The sequence below is a fragment of the Nyctereutes procyonoides genome, unplaced genomic scaffold, assembly GCF_905146905.1.
Source record: "Nyctereutes procyonoides isolate TBG_1078 unplaced genomic scaffold, NYPRO_anot_genome, whole genome shotgun sequence".
Taxonomy (NCBI): domain Eukaryota; kingdom Metazoa; phylum Chordata; class Mammalia; order Carnivora; family Canidae; genus Nyctereutes; species Nyctereutes procyonoides.
The window spans coordinates 54,521,001-54,534,882 of NW_026575126.1; the positions used below are offsets into that span (position 1 = coordinate 54,521,001).

At 47.5% G+C, this 13,882-nt stretch overlaps 2 protein-coding genes and 1 non-coding gene across 4 annotated transcripts in view; 1 reads left to right on the top strand and 2 right to left on the bottom strand.

Annotated features, from left to right (window-relative positions):
- Window positions 1-2,420: 2,420 nt before the first annotated feature.
- Window positions 2,421-2,502, bottom strand: TRNAL-UAG (transfer RNA leucine (anticodon UAG)). Its single transcript has one exon. It is a non-coding gene; the product is annotated as a tRNA-Leu (tRNA).
- A 6,287-nt stretch (window positions 2,503-8,789) lies between these two features.
- Window positions 8,790-9,122, bottom strand: LOC129520177 (60S ribosomal protein L35a-like). Its single transcript, XM_055341206.1, has one exon. It carries the CDS (start codon window positions 9,120-9,122, stop codon window positions 8,790-8,792), a length of 333 nt encoding a protein of 110 aa, XP_055197181.1.
- Window positions 9,123-12,275: 3,153 nt separating this feature from the next.
- The window catches only part of EEF2K (eukaryotic elongation factor 2 kinase), a 65,502-nt gene continuing 63,895 nt past the window's right edge, over window positions 12,276-13,882 (top strand). The window contains exon 1 of one of the 2 annotated variants that reach the window (XM_055340343.1): window positions 12,276-12,568. The gene's annotated coding sequence lies outside the window, so the exon portion shown is untranslated. The remainder of the gene's footprint in view (window positions 12,569-13,882) is intronic. The other variant, XM_055340342.1, reaches the window with a different exon arrangement.

Sequence of the window (13,882 nt, forward strand, 5' to 3'; positions counted from 1 at the left end):
CTCTCTCATCTTAAAAATATTGTCCCTTGGGATGCCTGGGTGGCTCAGCAGTTGAGCATCTGCCTTTGGCTCAGGGCGTGAATCTGGAGCCCTAGGATTGAGTCCCGCATCAGGGTCCCTGCAGGGAGCCTGCTTCTCCCTCTGCCTGTGTCTCTCATTCTTTCTCTGTGTCTCTCGTGAATTAAAAAAAGAAAAGAAAAAAATATATATATATTCTCCATTGATTCCCCATTTCCTTGTCTCAGTACTGGTCCTATGGCTCTCCTCCTTCTCAGGGTCAAATATTGTGGTGAGTTGTCCACACTTATGTTTCTATTTCTTCTCTTCAACTCATCCAAAATGGCTTTCATGGGGGTCATCCATTACCTTGTCCATAAATCGTTAAGTCCAGTGGATATTTTTTAGTCTTTATCTTGCCAAGCCTCTTAGCCTTGTTCAACCTAGCTGGCTACTCCCCCTTTGCAATACTCTTCTTGGCCTATATGACACCACATGTGTTTTTCACCTGTCCCTGGCCAGTCTTTCTCTGTCCCCTCTCTCCCACTGTTCTCCCTTTAAGATGATGTTCTTCAGGATTCTGTCTTGGCCTCTCTCCTCCCCGGGTGCACTCTTCCTGAGCATGTCTATCCATTCCTGTGGCCTCAGTCTCCACCACCTCCCAAATCTGTGTCATTTTTTCAGAGCATTCTCTTGACCCCCAGACTTCTGTGTCCAACCTCCTAGTCCAACCTCCTACTCAAGCTCATGTACCACATCTCAAGCTCAATGTGAATCAAATTGAAATCATGTTTTCCAGGGTGCCTGGGTGGCTCAGTTGGTTGGGCGTGTGCCTTCCTCTTGGGTCATGATCTTCGGTGGGTCCCAGGATTGAGCCTCACTTTGGGCTTCCTGCTCAGTGGGGAGGCTGCTTCTCTCTCTCTCTCTCTCTCTCTCTCTTTCTCTCTCTCATCTCTATCTCCCTCCTTTTGCCCCTCCCCACTACTCATTCTCTCTTTCTCTCTCTCTCTGTCAAATAAAATATTAAAAAGAATAGAAACCATCTTTCCCACAAATTCCTCTGCACCCTGTGATCCCTCTCAGGAAGGGAAGAGACACCACTAATGCCACCATCCAGTGGTTCAAGTCCCAAACCAGGCCATCACTTCTGACATGTTCTTCTTCACATCTTCATCAGTGAGTTTTCATCAGATCCCTTCCACAGTGTCTGTCTGACCCACCCTTTCTGTCCTACACACTGTCACAACCAAACCATGGTACAAGGCACTCCTTCCCCTAGACAGCTGCAGTAGACTTTGAATGGAACCTCCTGTTCTTGCTGCCAGAGGGAACTTTCTAAACCCAAAATTGGAACATGCCTCCCTCTAGCTTAAAACCTTTTGTGGTTTCCTATTGCCCTCGGGATGAGGTTCAAAGCCTCATGTGGCTTTCATGACCCTCCTTGCCTAACATGCCAGCGTCATCTCTTGTGGTTAATCCAAGCTGCTCTCTGCTCAGCTGCCCTGAATTGCCTTTAAAGCATCTCAAGACTCACCAGGCTCTCATTTGCTGCTAGGATTTTCCATATGCTGTTTCCTCTTCCTGGGACTCTTCTCTCCCATACTTAACCTGTCCATTTCAAGTCCCAGCTAAATGTCACCTCCTCGGTTGACCTGGGCCAGGTTTGCATGCTGCACTGCATAAGACTCCTCACTGGTTTGTAACTTGAAATGATCACAGTTGTAAAACTGAGTGAGAAGACTTGCCTGCCTTCTGTGCTCTGTAGCCTCAGGACGAACTTGGTTTCTGGCACACAGCAGAACTTTCATAGTTATTGGCTAAATAAATAGATGAGAGGCCCCTGAGCCAAGCCTGAAGACCAGAGAGGTGGATCAATGAAGCTGGGACCTCAAGGGCAAGCCCCCTGAGGCCCGAGCCTTTCCACAGGATCACCTGCCACGCTTCTACCAACAGAGGTCTGTGGAGTCAGCTGGGGCTCTCCGTAGGACACAGAGCGGGCTGGAAAGGAGCCCTCCCTAACTCAGGTCACAATTAAATCACCCCAGCCAACCTTTGTCCTTGTAGGGTAAGGAGGTTTGCTCCCTGTGGCCTCCAGTCCTGGAGCATTAAATTAAAGATGTAGGCAGTCTGCTGGAAACTATTAAAGTTATCTCAGATGCTTTTCTCCTGGAAATTAAGGAGGCACCCCTGGTTTTGTTTTTTAGGTAGCCGGATCGGTGTGTTTGTGTACTGGGCTAGGACAGGAAAGGGCCTGAGTTGCAGTTTCTTCCTTCTCCCGTTCGCTCTCTATTCCTTTTTTTTTTTTTTAAGAGCGTAAGAAAAGAGCAAAAAGGAAGAGGGACAGAGAAAGGATAACAGACAAATTGAAGGGTGAGGAGAATGACAAATTGAAGGGTTCAGGAAAAGTGAGACCATCCTGGGTGTGGCAGCGGTGGGATTCGAACCCACGCCATCGAAATGACTGGAGCCTAAATCCAGCGCCTTAGACCACTCGGCCACGCTACCGCCCGCTACCACGTCTTCCGCTGAGACTATATTAGTCTAATGACGTGGCATCTCACGCTCCATGGCCCGCCCCCCTGGATTTTGCGCATGCGCAATATCCGCCGAGTGTCTGCTGCGCCTATTAAAGGCATCTTGACCCCCACCTCCCTTCTGGGCCCCGGAATCACAGTACTTTTGTGATCGGCAGCAAAAACTATGGTCGGAACCCAGCATTACAAAGGAAAGAAGAGTTCCTAAATATTAAGCATTAATATTCAGTCCTCCCATGCGTGTACGTGAGCTTTGCCGTGTGCGTCGTATGCTGGCTACGGCCACGAGGGGGCGGTGCCGCGCCGCCGGTCCTCCCGGCCGGGCTGGGGCCCGGCTGCTCTGACCCCACCTGCGGAACCCCCAGCCCCACTCCAGGTCAGCTCTGCAAGCCTGGGTGGCCCCGCGGCGCGGTCCCTGCTCCCGCGAGGTGAGAGTCACCGGTCCAGGTGGATGTCGTTACAATGACAACGTTGTTACACGGTACCCCTTGTCCGCATCTTAGAAGCTGAGGTGCAGAGAGGCCAAGTGACTTGTCTCCACCTGCCGAGCCAGCCTCCCCCCGCCTCCCAAGACCCTTCCGTGCAGGCGATCTGTTTTCCGTTTTCAATGCAACACAGTTGCATTAAGTACAATCTCTAAATACAGAGCAACTACACGGTACATAAGTACGCGATACATTTCTATTTCCCATCACCCAGAATTAATTGTTAACGTTTTGTATATTTGCTTCAAATATAAATTATTATTAATTTTAATTATTAATTAATTATTAATTATTATATAATTATTAATTATTAAGATTCAAGTGTCTTTTTATATCCTTCAAGTTCAGTTCCCCTTCCTCCTACCTGAGGAGTCTCAGATCGTTTTAGTCCTCTTTAAAAAAAAAATAATTTTGCATATTCTTGGGCTTCTCCATTTCCTTGCATGTTTAAGGAAAATAACAGAGATACAGCATAGTAAAGATAGGCAGGGGAGTATGGTAAGCGGAGTATTGCTCACCACCAAAGATGTCCATATTCAAGTCCCCAGAACCTGTATGTTACTTTATGTGACAAAAGGGACTTTGTTAAAAATAAATAAATAAAAGTAAAAATTAATTTTTTTTAAAAAAGGGACTTTGTTGATGTAATTAAGGATCTCAAGACGGGGAGATTATTCTGGATTATCCAGGTGGGCCCAGTATAATCAGAAGGGTCCTTGGAAGAGAGACGCAGGAATTAGAGGAGGAGATGCGAAGACAGGAACAGAGGTCCTAGTGATAACCACTACAAACCAACAACTGCATTAGAGGCTATAAAAGGTAAGGACACAGATTCTCCCCTAGAAGGTACAAGACGGAACACAAGTGCCTGTGACACCTTGATTTTCAGACTTCTCACTTCTGGAACTAGAAGATGACTGTGTTGTCTTAATCCACTAAATTTGTGGTAAGTTGTTACAGTAGTCATAGGAAACCAGTACAGTGGCTAAACCAACCCATGGGCTTGGGAATCACACAGGCTGAGCTTGGACTAGCTGTGTGACCTTAGGAAAACTACTTCTTTCTGGATGTGTTATTCATCCCTGTAATGGGGTGATCATGATACCCACTTCACAGGATTGCTGTGAGAATCAAACTCATTCATTCAGCACATATTTCCCGAGCACCTGCAGCGTGTCAGGCATTGTTGTGGGTACTTGGCTACTCGAGAATGAAGCAGAGGGAAGATTGAATGTGGTAATGTGTGTCATGCACTTAAACATCCGTGGCACATAGTGCGGATGTGGTGGTGGTGACCCCAGGGATCTAAGCTCTTGGCTCCCTCCCAGTACTTACGTGTGCTCATCATCAGAGTTCTTACCTGGGTGGTGACCAGTTGGTGATACTATTCCACATACATCTCCCTACCTCTGCCTTAAGCAGGTGTTTGAGTCTCTCCCGGACCCTGCTAGAATGTCAGGTCCAGGAGGTCAGGCAGTCCTGTCTTGTTCACCCAAAGTCATATCCCTAGTACCTAAAACAGTATAGGTTGTGAGACTTCTCCTCCTACTGGTGGTTTTGCATTGCTTGGTTAAGGCCACTCCATCTTGCTACCTGGACCTAGACAAAGTCAGAGGCAAATGCCTCTGGCTGGAGCTGCCAGACAGAAGAGCTCATAGAACTTTTGTCTGGATGTGGCCAAACTGTGATCTGTTCTTCTGGAAGATCACTTGCAGCCACAAGCAGGAGGCAGAGAGTTATTTAGGAATTCCCTCCCCCATGCCCCTCATGACTCAGCATTCTCCTATAGTTAGACCATATGCTGGGAGTAACCTTCCCCCACCCCAACTCTCTCTCTGATCATTTAATTCAAGTGAACATTAATCCTGCACCTACTAGGCCTGATCAGGCAAAGAACAAGTCTTCTGAGAGGAGAGCTGCTTCCAAAGCTGCCCAGAACCCTCAAGCCAAAGCTGCTTCTCCAACAGAACAAAAATCCAGTGGAGGCAAGGCCATGAGCTCATCTGCTCCACTGAGCATTCCTCTCCTGGCCTGACTTCCCACAGCTGTGCTGACTTGGCTTCTCCAGTGATTTATGTCTTCAAGGGTGCTGTTTGAGAGAAGGCAGCTTCTGTGCAAAGCCAGCCCTAGCCAAGCGACCACGGAAACCAAAGCAACAGGACTGTTGCATTTTGGGGTTTTGTTTCATTCTGTAAAAGTTTTGGTTTTGAAGTGACATTTAAAAATAACTTTTGCAAATAAAGTAGTACGTGTTCCTTGTTGAAACTCGAGCAAAGAAGGAGGAGCACAAATAAAACAAAAATCACCTTTAATTTCTCTACCCATTTAAACTCTGTCAACACTTCAGTAAATAAAGGAAGGTGCTTTCTGTCTGTGAAAATTTGAAATGTAGAGGCCCCAGCTGGCTCAGTCAGTAGAGCATGTGATTCTTGATCTTGAGGTTGTGGGTTTGAGGCCCATGTTGGGTGCAGATATTACTTAAAAATGAAATTTTAGGGGCACCTCAATGGCTAAGTTGATTAAGTGTCTGCCTTCAGCTCAGGTCATGACATGATCTCAGTCCTGCCTGGGATTGAACCCCATGGCAGGCAAGCAGTGCCCACCCCCCCCTCCCTGCTCAGCGGGGAGTCTGCTTCTGTCCCTCCCCCACTTGTGCATGCTGTCTCTCAGATAAATAAAATCTTTTTTTAAAAAATGAAATTTAAAAAAAATGAAATTTTTAAAAATAAATAAATTTGAAATGTAATGGAAGACATCCCCATTGCAAAATTTTTTCCAAATGTCATATCACAGGTATAAAGTTGAAGGGAAATTCTTTTCCTCACCACCACTGTCCTTTACAGCTGAACCCCCCAGCTCAGAAGTACTCCCTGTAAAGAGCAATCTTGAGCTGTCCTTCTGGATCTTTTCCTATGCAGATGTATGGCCAAATGCCCCACTCTAATCCTGGAGTTTGCTTTGCAGATGGCAAAGGGAGGTATGCCCTCCCCAAAAGACAGAAGTGTGGTCATTTCATAACTTCTGTGAATCTTTCTATAGCTATACACAGACATTCCAATGGTTCTGTGACAATGTGCTTCACTTTTTTTTTTTAAGATTTTATTTATTTATTCATGAGAGACACACGGAGAGAGACAGAGACAGAAGCAGGCTCCATGCAAAGAGCCCAACGTGGGACTCTATCCCGAGTCTCCAGGATCACACCCTGGGCCTTAGGCAGGCGCTAAACCACTGAGCCGCCCAGGCCTCTGGCGCTCCACGTTTTATGCCTCGTAGGCCTGGGACCTTCGGAGCAAAGGAGATGAGCCAAGGAGTTCTTTCAAGCTGCTGCTTTTAAGCATCTCACTGTAGTTCCCAAGAGTTGGGGAGGAGTTGTTAGGTGATGAATAGTTGGGAGACAGGATTTTTAGGGCAAAGAAACTATATGATACTACAATGGTGGATATATGTCATTATACACTTACCTAGACTCATAGAATGTACCACACCAAGAGTGAACCCTAATGTGAACAATGGACTTTGTGTGATAATGATGTGTCGGTGTAGGTTCATCAGTTTTCACAAATGTATCACTCCAGTGGGGAACAATGATAATAGGGAGGCCGTGCCTGTGTGGGGGACAGGGGAGGTATAGGAAGTCTCTATACTTTCTGCTTAATTTTGCTGTGAACCTAAAATTGCTCTATAACCCCTGTGGGCACAGCCTCCTATGGAAAAGGGATCTGAACAGTTAACACCTGAAAACCATTTCCCTTCTGTGGTGTGTGTGGCTAGTGTGGTTTTCTTTCTTTCTTTCTTTTTCAAGATTTTATTTATTTATTCATGAGAGACACACACACACACACACAGAGAGAGAGAGAGAGAGAGAGAGAGAAGGCAGAGACACAGGCAGAGGGAGAAGCAGTCTCCATGCAGGGAGCCCGATGTGAGACTCAATCCCAGGTCTTCAGGATCACACCCTGGGCTGAAGGCAACGCTAGACCACTAAACCACCCGGGCTGCCTCGCTAGTGTGGTTTTCCATGCTTGCCTAAGCCTGTGCAAAGACTATACCCGTCTCCTTGAAGTTGGGAATTGCCACATATCTGTGACAGGACCAGTGCACATAAGAGTTGGGCTACTGTTTCTGGTGGCCTTTCCTTGGCTGCCACACTGTGAAGCACTGGGTGAGATGAAGACTCCATGAATATTTTGGAGGGGGGCTGCTTAGCAGCTTCAATGTGATATGATCCACAGATCATGCAATATGCCCATTTAAAATATATAAATAAGTCAGTGTTGTTGTTTTTTTTAGTATATTCAAAATTGTGCGACCATCACATGATTAATTTTAGGACCTTTTCATCACCCCAAAAAAGAAATTCCATACCCATTAGTAGCCACCCCTCATTCTACTAAAACTCCCTTCCCAGCCCCAGGCAACCACTAATCTACCTTCTATCACCATGGATTTCCTCATTCTGGACATTTCATATAAATGAATTTTTTAAAGGTTTTATTTATTTATTTATTTATTTATTTATTCATTCATTCATTCATTCATTCACTCATTCATTCATTTTTAAAGATTTTATTTATTTATAAGAGACGAGAGAGAGAGAGAGAGAGAGAGAGAGAGAGAGAGAGAAGCAGAGACACAGGCAGAGAGAGAGGCAGGCTCCATACAGGGAGCCCGACACGGGACTCAATCCCAGAACTCCAGGATCACACTCAGGGCCGAAGGCAGATGCACAACTGCTGAGCTACCCAGGAGTCCCTTATTTATTTATTCGAGAGAGGGAGAGGGAGAGAGGGAGAGTAGGTGGAGGAGCAGAGGGAGAGGGACAAGCAGACTCCATGTTGAGTGCAGAGCCCGATGCAGGGCTCGATCCCACAACACTGAGATCATGACCTGAGCCAAAATGAAAAGTCAGACACCCAACTGACTGAGCCACCCAGGTGCCCCTCTTTTGCCCATTTTTAATTTGGGTTGTTTATCTTTTTATGGCTGAGAGGTAAGAGCTCTCTGTTCTAGCTATGATTCCCTTATCAGATACGTGATTGGTGAATATTTTCTCCCATTCTCTTGTCTTTTCACTTAAATATATACATATATATATACACACATACATATACATATATGTTTGACATAAAATCAAGGGGTGTCTCGGCGGCTCAGTTGGATAAGCCTCCAACTCTTGATTTCAGCCCAGGTCATGGGATTGAGCCCTGCATTGGGCTCCTGCTGGGCGTGGAAACTGTCTTGGGATTCTCTCTCTTCCTTTCCCTCTGCCCCTCCCACCCCTGCTTGCACATTCACACTTTCTCGCTTTCTCTCTCTCTCAAAAAAAAAAAAAATATATATATATATATATATATAGAGAGAGAGAGAGGACACAAAATCACAATATTACATTGGTTGCAGGTGTGATTTTTCACTTTCTTGGTATCTTTTGTGTCTTGTGGGTTACTGAGTCCCATGGATTACTCTGGTGGGAAAGTGGGGGGAAAACCCAACTCCCTGTCAGTGGGAAGAGGGATTTTCTAATAGAAGCAGGGCTTTTGTCCCTTAGAACTTGAAGAGATGTTTGTCCATGTGAGAGGAAGAAGGGCAAGTTTTAGGACAGGGGAGCAAGGCTTAGAACTGGAATGTGCCAATGGACGTCCCAGTTAAGTGTTTATTTTTCCTCTTGGACACTGTAACATTGCTGGTATGGGTGAATGTTTTCCCTCCTACATTCTTTTTTTTTTTTCCACAAGAGAACAAATCTACACCTTTATTTATTTCAGTAAGTTTAAATCCTTGAAGGGTACAGCATCACACGGATTCGGTGGCCAATGGCTTTACCAGGAAGGTTGCTTCCGAATTTGGCATGAACCATGCCACTGCTTCCATGAGCATGAGTTACTTTTCCCCAGATTACTCTGGTTTTGTCTGGTTTGCCACCAGGAGTTACTATGTTGTTCTTTGCTCTGTACACATAAGCACATTGCTTGCCTAGATAGAATTCAGTTTCATCTGGAGCATAAACACCTTTGATCTTAAGTGGAGCTGTGCGCTCCCTCTGGTTCTGGAGACCCCATTTATAGCCTGCAAAAATGGCCTTGGACCAAAGCCTTCCAGACATACTCGTCGTTTTAGGAGTCCTGTTTCCACCAGGCTGCACTTATTTGCACCCAAAGTTCAGGAACAGGAGCACTTCTCACCTCCACAGGCCCCAAGTTGGTGGAAAAAGTGCCCTCCTACATTCTTTTTTGTTATCCAAACTCTTCCATAAAGTCTGAACAGCTTTGTGTGATGGCAATAGGAGGAGATTAAGGACTAAGCAAAAACCAAGAATGATCTGATCTACATCTCCTTGCTGAGGCCACCCAAGGCACTTGTCTGCCTATGGCTTTTAAAAGTGATGCCTACTTTTCCTTCAGGGCTCCACTCAAATGTAATTTCTTCCGAAGAGCCTTCCTGAACAAGTTTCCCTGTGTCATCTCTTATTGCCTGCTACACTTCTCACTCGTGGCACACCTGGCAGTTTAAATGGTATGGAATAAAGACTATGTGAGAAATTTCTGTTCTCCCATTTCTCTCTGAAGCAGGCCTTTTTCCCAACCCCTAGCCCAATACTTGACACACAGTAAGAACTGAATAAATATTTGCCTTAAGAATGAATGTCCAGAAACCCTAAGCTTAAATCCTACCAGCTCAACAACTCTCTGGGAAAGACATATTCTCTTTTTAAAACTTGGCAGAAAAGATCTAGATTAATATCTCATTGGGCTAAAGGGATGGAATATGTCCATTGGCCAGGTCTTGTCATGTGTCTACTCTTGGCCCCAGGTCAGTGGTGAGGGCTGTTCTCAGCAGCTGAGAATAGGGTAGTCTGGTTTCCTGAAGACAAAGCCAGATCTTCATGCAAAGAAGGGGAACTTCTGTTGGGCAGACACAAATTACAGAGGCTCAGAGGAGTTAAATACCATGTCCAAGGCCACAGAGCTATAAATGGTTAAGTAGTGCAGTCCTTGTTGGTCTTTCTTTCTTTCTTTCTTTCTTTCTTTCTTTCTTTCTGTCTGACTTTGGACTTGGACAGAGTAGTTCAAACTTTGTTCCTGTCCTACTTTCCCATGGTCAGAATTTCAGGTGCAATTTTGTCTTGCCAAGAGCCAGTGGAGTTTTCCCAAGATGACTAAAGGAGCCAACACTTCAACCCAAAATATCTACTAGCTCTTGTATTTTCCAAAACTTGTAGCACAGAGGCCAAGGATAAAACACTGAATGATGGGTTTCTTCTTTTTTGTTTCTAAGATTTTGTTTATTTATTCATGAGAGAGAGAGAGAGAAAGAGAGAGAGAGAGAGGCAGAGACACAGGCAGTGGGAGAAGCAGGCGTCCTGCGGGGAAGCCCGATGCAGGACTTGATCCCAGGACCACGGGATCACAACCTGAGCTAAAGACAGATGCTCAACTGCTGAGCCATCCAGGCATCCTTCAATGATGGGTTTCAAGACCATTTATATTTTTCATTCTCCCCACCACCTGATGAGATGCCATCTGTACCTCAGCCCCCTCCCCAAGCTGCATAAACGTGAACCTACTCCCTGCAGAGACCATAGCATCTGGTAAGCTGAAGGCCTTTGCTCTTCAAGGGGAATCTGAATTTTCAGGGACCTCAAAAACAGAGTGAAAGCTTAGGGACAGAACACTTGAGGGGCCAGTCCATACCCAGACCTGGGTCAAATCCTGGCTCTGCCATATACTGTGTAACCTTGGAAAGTTCTTTAACCAGTCTCAGTCTCCCTGTGTATGAAGTGGGGATGGTAAGAGGGTTGGGATAGGAGTGAAAAGAGCTAATGCCTGTAAAGCAGTTACCACAGTGCCTTGTAGACTGAGTGCTCTATAAATATCAGCTCCTATTACATCGCTTCAGAGGCATGTCAAAGCAGGCATTACAAATGACAGGTGGCTCTTGACCACAGAAAACATGTCCACAAGCTAGTGTTGTGCTGAGGGAGGTGGGAGGGGCGTTGAGCAACAGATAGGAGGAGTCCATTCTTCCTAGGAAAAGTGTAAATATGCCTACATGCAAACCCAGATGTCATCATCTGTCTCTGTGTCTGTGTTTGCTGGGCCTCGCTTGAGCAAAGACTCAGAATGCCCTCCAGCTCCTGAAATGTAGATACCCCTTGCCAAGAGGAGCCACCTTAGAAACGCTTTGGGCAGGGGCAGGGGCACCTGGCTGGCTCAGTTGGAGGAGCCTGTGACTCTTGATCTTGGGGTCTTGGGTAAAAGTCCCATGTTGGGTGTAGAGATTACTTAAGTAAATAACGTTTAAAAAAATCTTTCTTTTGGCAAATCTATCACTAAGAGCCTCAGTTTTATGATCTGTGAAATAGAGCTAATGCAACCTACCTTTCAGGGTTGGTGTGAAGACAGAATGAGATAAATGAGATAAATCACTCAATAAGTATCACTTATTTTTATATTTGAAATACGAGTTGTAAAATTTCTAAAATTTTACTAGAAAAGTATCTGGAAGGATAGAATATCAACATTAATATATGTCAACTATATATAATTAATATAATAAATAGAATCGATGCATATTAATATGTATTAATATTAATGTATCAATACTAATACATATTATGTATTGTATTGATATATGATGTATTAATATTAATGCACACTAATATGTAATAATACTATTAGTAATAATGCTAATATTAATATTAATACATACTAATTATATATAATATATTAATATAGCCTTTTAGCCTTTATAGCCTTTCCTTCTTTATACCTTTCCATATTTATCCATTCATTGCCCAGCTGTTTATTAAGCATCGAGCATGTGCCAAGCCCCGTGCTGAGAGTTAGGACTACGGCAATGTACTAGAACGGTAAGGAACGTCTAGAGGGCAATAATAAATAATTACCCAAATGATTGCAATCGTTATAAGTGCCTAAGTTTTTACAAAGCAGAAACCAGGACAAAAAAAAAGCAGTTTCTGATAAAAATATTATAAGTTTACGCACGGAGACTTAATGAGCTGGATTTCTAGTGATTTTGGAAAGGACTTCTGGGCTTGCCCACGGGGAGGGCGCCCTCTTGGCAGGTGGGTGCTAGGCCCGCCCCTCGCATTAGGTGCGAGCGAGGCGCGGCTTCTGCGCTGGAGCCCGGAGCCCCGCCTGGCGGCTGCAGGACCGCCCACGGCCCCCAGGGGGCGGCCACGGGAGCGCCGCGCGGTGCGCCCGCGGGCCCGGAGCCCCGCCCCTGCCCGCGGCTCGAGCCCCTGCCGCTGCCCCAGCCGAGCCCCGCTCTCGCCGGGATCCGACGCCGGACGCCGCACGCTGAGCTGCCCGGGCTCCGCCGACTGTCGCCTGCGGCCCGCCCCTGGCACGCGTCCCCCGAGCCCCGGGATCTCTCCGACCGCCGCGCGCGCCCCGCTCGCTGCTCCCCGGCACTCTCGGGGGGCCAGCCCGCCCTGCACCCTGGAGCACCGGGCCGCGAGCCTCTGCCAACTCCTCTGGATCCTCGCGGCCGTGCGCAGCGGCTGCAGCGCCTGTCCGCCCGAGGGAGGTGGGTGCGGGCGCGGGCGCGGGCGGGGGCCGGGAGCCGGGCCGGGGCCGGGAGCCGGGGGCCGGGACACGGCGTGCAGGCCCGGCGCGCCCCTGTGCACCCGCGCTCCGCGCGCAGTGGCTCGGGCGTGGGAGTGGAGCGGAGGCGGCGCAGATGGAGCGGGGGGCGCTGCTCCTCGGGTTTCAACTCCTGGAGGCTGTTTGCCCCTGTGAAGGGGTGTGGGGGGTCCTGCAGATGAACGGCCGTGTCTGCTCGGAGAGCACTTGGCGCACTGTTGACTGGGAGAGGCAGTTTGGGGGCCTCCGCCCAGGGCTCCTCGGAACCCGCGCAGGGTGCAGGCAGCGCTGCCTTCCTGCCTCCCCCGGGCCCAGAGCCGCATCCCCTGCCCTCCCCCCACCCCCCGCCCTCGAATTCCTGGAACCTCGAGGACAGTGTAGACGCGCCCCTGCTGCATTGTTGGCTGCGGGAGGGGGTCTGGGTGTTGGCAGGCTCCGCGGACACGTGCGCCGAGGGCGGGGCATTGATAGGCGAGTGGTGGCGCGGAGGTGGAGGCCTCCCGGGTAAGTCCCGGCCTAGACCTGTCTGCCCCGGTGGAGGATTGCGGGGAGCCAGCCTAGCTGCGTCCCCAGGTTGACAGATGGGCTGTGGGCACACTCTGGCTTCTTGGCCCTGCCTTGGGGCCACAACGTCAGCCAGGAAGTTGAGTGACATCGCCCATTCCTCTGATTTTACAGAGGAGGAAACCGAGGCCCAAGGTTGTCCAGCAGCTAATATGCAAAGCTCATGGAGCCTGCAGGTGTAGAGCAAGCAGATGGGAGTCGGTGGTGCCCTCTGTGTGGATGTGTGTGGAGGGGGGAGGTTCCCAGGGAGGCTTCCTGGAGGAGGTGATATTTGAGCTGATCTGGAAAGGCCAGTGGAAGGAGGTAGGGGTTAGAGATAGCGTATGCGCACATGCATTCCTTTGTTCCTGTATTGACAAATATGCTAAACCTCCTTGATGATGTGAATTCAGGTGTAACATAGTTGGGATTGCCATCTGGGATTGCCATCTGTCTCTTTTGACTTCCCTTCTCAAAGACGGGTGTGTGTGCAGGGCCCCCAAGTTCATATCTTCTGCAAGTGCTGGGGAGGCAGGAAGTCAGGGCCTGATGATCACTTGAAATGGTCTCAGATTACATAGGATTAATCGTGTCCGTTCTATGATTTACAGTTTCTCTCTTCTGTGCTTTTGGGGGACAGAACACTACTTTTTGACTAAGGATATAGCCCTGACTTTATTTTAACCCATTTTTAATGTACCATGTGGCAGAGATG